This window comes from Halyomorpha halys, unplaced genomic scaffold (assembly GCF_000696795.3).
Source record: "Halyomorpha halys isolate HHAL.00 unplaced genomic scaffold, Hhal_1.1 Scaffold526.1, whole genome shotgun sequence".
Lineage (NCBI taxonomy): Eukaryota > Metazoa > Arthropoda > Insecta > Hemiptera > Pentatomidae > Halyomorpha > Halyomorpha halys.
Window position 1 is genome coordinate 83,888 of NW_027106549.1, and position 7,546 is coordinate 91,433.

Here is a 7,546-nt window from a genome sequence, read left to right on the forward strand (position 1 = left end):
TGGGTAGATTCTCCACATGTTTGTATCATGTCACTATATCACCTACAGCAAATTTACTTGTATATATGTGTATACAGTTGTAAATAACAATAAATAAATTATTAAAAAAAAAAAAGATTTAATTTAATGTGAATTTTACAAAGTATAGAATTTTTGTTAAATATCTTAAGATCATCTCACTTTATTCACCTCTAATTAGATTAGTTACTAACCATCCTAATTTTAGGATAATATTTTGTCTACATAATCTACAATATGTTTTATTTAGCGTATCTATCACCGTTCTCTTCAGGGACTACTTTGGTTATTTATTATGGATAGTAGAAATAAATATTCTTCCTTTATTACAACAAATAAATAAACGATTGTCATGTGTTTTGAGAAAAAAATATTAGTAAATTGTGATAATAGCTACATTAAAAGATAATTTTAGCTACTGAAACCCAGTTAATTTAACACCTAACCGAAATTGCTGATGAAAATAATAAAATTTTAAACAGTTTACCCTATTAAATAGTTTAAGAAAATAAAAGTAAAAAGATAAATTATGCTACCAGCAAAGCAGGCATTCCATTCCTAGGTTTGGTATATTTACGTAGTTCGATCTTGAATAAAAGAGATCTAATAATACTATTTTATCTGAGACGCAATATTATTAATTGATTACTGGAAATAACAGTTAAAAATGAAAGCTCATAACTTATTTGCATTCAATTGTTGTTTACTTTAGCATTTGAGATGGAAATAGAAAACATCTAAAATGAACCACTATCCTTAACTGCTGAATTAAATAATTGTGATGTTTTTTTATATGAATACACACAATTATAACCATAACTTATTGCACAATGCTGTACTATATTGTGTACTTATCAATTAATATTTTGATGGCATGTTTTACACCCAATAAGATTTTAACGAATTTACTAATTACTTCAGAGGCGTGTTGACAAAAAAAAAAAAAAAGAAAAAAAAGAGAGTACTTACGGATTGAAAAGAGGTTGAAGAGGCTTAATTATTATTTCAATAAAAAAACTAATAATAAAATAAAACTTGAGCACTTGTCCGGTTAGCTGATTACGTCTGAGACAATTGTTTTCAATAGCAACATAACAGTATTTGCTTTCAGATTGTAGTCTATATACAGTAAAAATAATGATATTAAATATTTTATTCAATAATTTTATTATTTCTTGTACTTTAGTTTTTTAATATATATCATACATATGGATGTATGGTATATAATGAATGATATGAAATATGAAATATAACTAATACAACATACTTCATATCATTTCAAAATTGTAAGATTGCTTCTTCAAACTGACACTACAAACAATAATTTTACTACTCAATAACTCTGTTATGGATTATTTTCGAATAACAGACAATTTTTAGGTTCCAATAAGGAATATTATTAAAGAATACGGTAGAGCAGTCCGTAGGTTTAAGAAGAAGCGTAAAGATGATTTGGTGGGATTTATTGTTATCCTGTAATTTCAACACCTTTCTTCAATGGTTGCGATATAGGATTGGATGCAATTAAAATGTTATTACTAACTGAAAGCAGGCATGTTTCACCTGTATACCTGGTGAGGATAGTGTTAGGATTGTTTGGGATGTCAGGTGTTTAAACTATGTATAGGATAGTATCGAGAATACTACCTTAACACCAGCGGACTGAGAGATGAGAGTTAAATAAATAGTTAATCTAATATGGTTTACAGTGAAAGTCTATCAGTAAGATAGAAACGGGTAATGAGAAAGTATGTAGGGGTTAGGAGGTTACGGAGTTACAGACTCGATCAAAAGCCTCTTTCCAAAAACATAAAATAATATTCTGAATCTTCATAAGATCTTCTAAAATTTCCATCGAAGTAAACTTGAATTTAAAATCTGCTGCCAGTGGCTTTGCGTAATGGAGGTAGAGAGGATAGGTACGGTACTTTAAGTGGGCGGCTTTATTCTACTATAAATAATATTTCCTAAAAATATGAAGCATTTTATTTCATGATTGTTTTATTTGTAACCTGAACAATACACGATAAATATGGTTGTTATCGTAAAATAGTTTTTTAGAATTACTGTATATTTTAATCTTTTAAATTAATATACTTAAATAAGGAAGCGGAAAAATTTTTCTCCACCTAGGTAGGCCGACAACCGCACTACGACTACTGTCTACTACTGTATAAAATTTTAATTGAAATTCTTATTTAATCTTACCTAATTGAAGCCACAAAAAAAAAGAAGAAAAAAAAATACAACGTTAAAATATTAATTTTAATATTTCGTTTCATACGGACAACGCTTAATAATCATAATAAAATGCAAACATTTTTAAACGAAGCTTTTTTACCTGCTGTAGAAAAAAAAATGGCCTGGCCTAGAAGAAAACATGTTATGCTTCTACTTCTCTAACGTGGACATTCTTAGTACGTTTTATAGATAATCTGTAAACGCTTGCATACAATACTGTACATCAGCTAATTATTTTAATACTTTTTAGTATATTTCATTTATTCAGATCCTTTATTAATCAGCATTAGATGATTAATAAAGGATGTGATACGTACAAACTATTTATATATATAAAAATTTATAATGTCAGTCCTATAAAATATTTTACATGTTTAATTTTTCACATTAAGAAACGCATGTTTTTATTACAATGGAACATTGTCGAAGTTTTCCCCATAGCTGAGCAAGCGAATACCGCAATATTATCATGCTCAAATTAGGTTAAATATATACATTTTTTGTCAATTTATCTCACATTAGATATATATTACTGTTGAAGTTGCTTGAACTGTTGAAGTTGCAATATTATATTTATAACTATAAAAGAATGCTAGATTATCCTAAATGACTTCTAACAATTGAAGGGGTAAGTGGATGAAGTAACAATTTTTGAATCTATAGTGTGGCTGAAGAGGGCCTATCTAGCCAGGGTAAAACACTCTTACCTCAAGATCCAATGAATAACTGAGATATCTAGATGTAAACTTCAAAACACAACAGGCTCCAAAAAAACAAACAAAAAAAAACTTCGTTTTCTTAAAATTTACTATTTTACTAATATGACCCCTTCAATTTATTCAATATAATTTTTAAAAAACTCAATAAAAAGTTGTTGGTAATATTTTAATTACATGTGTACAAGAATAAAATGCTAATTTCTAATATCTTCTAAATACCATACAGAAAAAATGGCTTATAATATCTTTATTACAAGATAAACGTAGGTAAATAACTTGATAAAATTCCTTTATTAAAAATTTAATATTTTTTAATAGGATTATTCAAGTAATTTCCATTTAAAATATAGAAGTAAAATATGACATCCATGTGCTGATTCTTTGAAACCGACTAATAGCAAGATGTTTAGCAAAAGGTTAGAAAAGAATAACATTTATGTCTAATATATAAAAAATTTACACAGACACACTTAAATTTATTTATATAAAACATGTAGATCACGTATAAGAATGATGACATAAGCGTGGCAATGAAATAAAGACATAGTGACAAATATTATGTGTGATCAATTAATCAATCTTATCGAATATATTACCTACTGATCATAATAGCGATATTACGTGTATTAATCACGCCATATCAAATATTTACAAACACGGAATAATAAGTGATTATATAACGATGCAATGAACCTCAGAGATTCAGTTTACTATAAATTTAAAATGATAAGCAGTCAAAAATTTTTGAAACTATTAAGGTTTTATTACACAAATTAAATCACTACTTTCTTCAATAATATTAATCATTGGATTTTAGTTGGACTTTGAACGATTAAGCTTTGTTGATGACGGTGGTACCTAATCCCCTAATTCCAATAAATTACATTTCATCTAAAATCATTTTATTTCGGCACCAAAACGTTTTAGAGTGGAATGGAAATACATCTAACCCCCGATCTTTTTATTTCTATGCGCCATTGCGTTTATAGGATTCAAAACATGAGTTTTATGATGTGATTTCGCTATGATCTACTAAATGAGATTAAGTAAATTCATTACTTAAATAGTGTGGCATAGATAAATGAAAACTCACCACTCCCAAATGATTTAGTTATCTAATACCAAACCATCACCCCCCCCAAATCTTGTATAAATAAATCTAATAATAAATTTAATACATAATAAATCAAAAGGCAAATTTTGGTTGTGATTGAGAGGCACAATTTAAATATTATAGAGGGTCCAATATCGATAGGACAAAAATGATTGTTTTCCGACAAAGTATTGCATTTTACATAAATACTGGTTAGATTTTCTTTTTTTCCCAAATCTTATAGCTACATTGAGAAATGTATGCTAATATTTAAAAGTAGCAGAAGTTTTTTTTTGGGGAAAGGGGCTACCACTATTCTCTTTCCAATGATACCCACTAATTTGTAATTAAGTTTATGAATAATACATATTTTTCTGTTGTAGTATTGTTTGTAGTTATTATAATTGAGGCGTAGGGACAGATTTATAACTATAACTATAATCTTAGTTATAACTCTGCTTGACTAAGCATTCATAGCCGACTTAAGAAAAATAAAGCATATCATCAAAGTTGCAGTACAGCAAATTTTCAAAACATACCTTCTTCGTAACTCTACGCTAATATAAAGTTACAAAACAAAAAACACAAAAACGTTTGTTTTTTGTCTTTTGTGCTTGGTTATTTTATTTTTCCACGTAATTTTCGGATGGAACCCCCCCCCCTCTCTCTCTCTCTCTCTCTCTCTCTCTCTCTATATATATATATATATATATATATATATATATACACATATATATACATACACAAAATATTATAAGTTTAGTTTAGATTTAGTTATCGTTTACAGTAATACTTCTGATCGTGTTAAGTTTGTTTTGAATACACCCAGACGGTAAGGAATGATTTAATCTGTTGACTCACGAAAAATATTTGATCAAGCGACAACAGGCAACAAATGACAATCATGCATCAATCAATTATAGTATCTAGAATTATTGATATTTAAATGGAACATATTGTGATACGTCCTTTATCTAGCTATCTGTCAAGCATTCCATTGCCCTCGTGTTTATAAACCTGGAGCATTTTTAAATGGGTACTTTTTTTCTTATCAGTTGATAATTGATCTTTTTATTTGGAATTAAAATTAGAATTTTTCTATTACAGGGCCTATGGTTTAATTGAAAAAAAAAATCATTTTAAAATGCATAACTATGGTTATAAAAATCATAGGAAGGGTGTTTACAAGTGTCATTTAAATTAAGAAATAGTGTAAAATTATAATTAAAAGTAATTATTTACATATTTTTAAATATTTAGATATTAATCTTCTATTACTCAAAATTGTTTATATATTATATTTATTGCACCTTTGAAGAAGCATCAATATAATGGTTAAGCCATGAATTGTTGAATATGCGCATAAACTATTGTTTATATATTTATAGTAATGATATAAATATATCAATTGTAAATAATACTAAAATATTAATATTTTGAGTTAATGTTACATTAATCTACTATTAATAAGTGTTTTATGGTTTCAGATTGCATATTTCATTTAAAGACAAACTTATAATTACTTCAGTGTTCCCCCAAAGATCCATTTCACACATGCAGACTAGAAACAACTGCGTCGTTTATTTCCAGAAACCATTCAAATGACATAACTTTAAGTGGTTTAGAAGAATTGAGTCATTTATTTTTAAAATGACTCATTTCTTTTTAGTATCATGTATTTACACAACTATTTAGCTATCCCCTGCTTATGTCTCCACAGCAGGTCTCTAAAACAATATTATATATACTTAAAATTTTTATATACACAGAGAACCCCTAGCCAATGTTAGTTGGAGAGAACCTCATTATTAACATTAGGACTTAATATACCGGCTAGATCTTGAAATGTAGTGTACCTTGTAGGAAATAAGACATTAATTCCAACAACAAATGTTGATATTTTCATTCGTTTTGTTTAGTTAATTTACAAATTAATTTATTTTTGAAAAATCTCAAGTCTCTCAAGTAGAAGTTATGTGATTACGTCATTACTGAAGGTACACATTTAAGAAAATGCTTGATTTCGACCAATTTGGGATTTGACAAGGTTCGGAGCTTGTCTTGTTGAATCTTGTAAAATTATTTTAATCATGTTTTTTTTTTCTATTATCTGAGGTGACCTTCAAAATTTAAATTAATTGAGCATCTTTTCCTCCCCTGTTTTCTATTATCTTACAGCGTATTATTCCAGTTTTTTTTCTACCTTAAAAATGTTCAAGTGATTCTAAATATTATTTAATATTTATCGCTCAGTAATACGCACATTTTACATGTTTACTTTTCATCTTATAGTTAATTATTTTGAAAATTCTTCCAACCTACGAATTCTAAAAATTAAACTTCATGAAAAAGATGTATAGAAATAAATGTAGAGAAAAATAAACTATAAAAATAATAAATTAAGCAAATATAAGAGCGTTTGTGGATTCTTCACTGACGTTTAACCGCACAATTACCTTCCCTACCAGCTTTTCACGCAACCTGCTTTTCACAATCGTTTACATTTCTGTGTTTAGTAAGAGCTCAGTTAGGACTGAGTTTACTGCATTTTAAGTTATTATATATAAGAAAATTCCTAGATTAACTGTATAACTTTGAACAAATTAAAACTAAAGTGGTAGTACACTAAAGTGATCACAATGATGTAAAATTAAAAAAATTAATTTGTTGAAGATACTGCACTATTTCTTATGAGAGCGGAACAGTTAAGGATCGTTCTGCTTTGAGGATTTGAAAGAAGTTAGTAGAAAAGAAAGTAAGGAAGGTAGCCGGTACACCCTCAAATTGATGAAAAAAAAATTCTATGATTAGATCCATTGAGAACTATAGACATATACAACAATAAAACAAACATATCTGGCTACAAAACTAACTTAGTAAATACATTCTATAATGTGACGTACCTCAACCTCTTAGCCTCGTCGATGAAAGGCCTCTTCTCTGCTTCCGTGAGGAGCTTCCACTCAGCCCCCAGCCGCTTAGATATCTCTGAATTGTGCATCTTAGGGTTCTCTTGTGCCATCTTACGCCTCTGGCCTCTGGACCAGACCATGAAGGCGTTCATCGGCCGCTTGATGTGCCCCTCGCTCATGGTGTGGCCGGCCTGGCTCTGAGCCGAGGGCAGGTTGAGCTAGGCCCCGCCCCCCGAACCTCATTGGCTCCCCACCACTCACCGATGGCGGGCTCAGCAACAAGTGTACCTCTACAATACTTAGCCACCCTCTCCTCTCGGGCTAATTGTCACCTTCCTCAGGACTTCCTGCTTGGTCAGTGTTCCTTCCGACCGAGGGGTTAGCCCTAGTCTTATACTAATCATCGGGTTAATCCCTTTTACCATATCATTCTTTTTTTCTAATTCCACAATTATTTTATCTCATCCCTTAATTTTTTTTTCCTAACCCTGATGTGTAGTTACAATATTCCAATAGTCTAAATAATTCAATAAATCCATAAGAAAAACGAGTGATAGTCAGCG

At 29.4% G+C, this 7,546-nt stretch overlaps 1 protein-coding gene across 1 annotated transcript in view; it reads right to left on the reverse strand.

Moving 5' to 3' along the window:
- Positions 1-7,189, reverse strand: part of LOC106683904 (transcription factor sox-3) — a 39,810-nt gene extending 32,621 nt beyond the window's left edge. The window contains exon 1 of the mRNA XM_014425654.2: positions 6,975-7,189. Coding sequence (XP_014281140.1) covers positions 6,975-7,162 — 188 coding nt within the window. The 5' untranslated portion in view covers positions 7,163-7,189. The remainder of the gene's footprint in view (positions 1-6,974) is intronic.
- Positions 7,190-7,546: the final 357 nt, after the last annotated feature.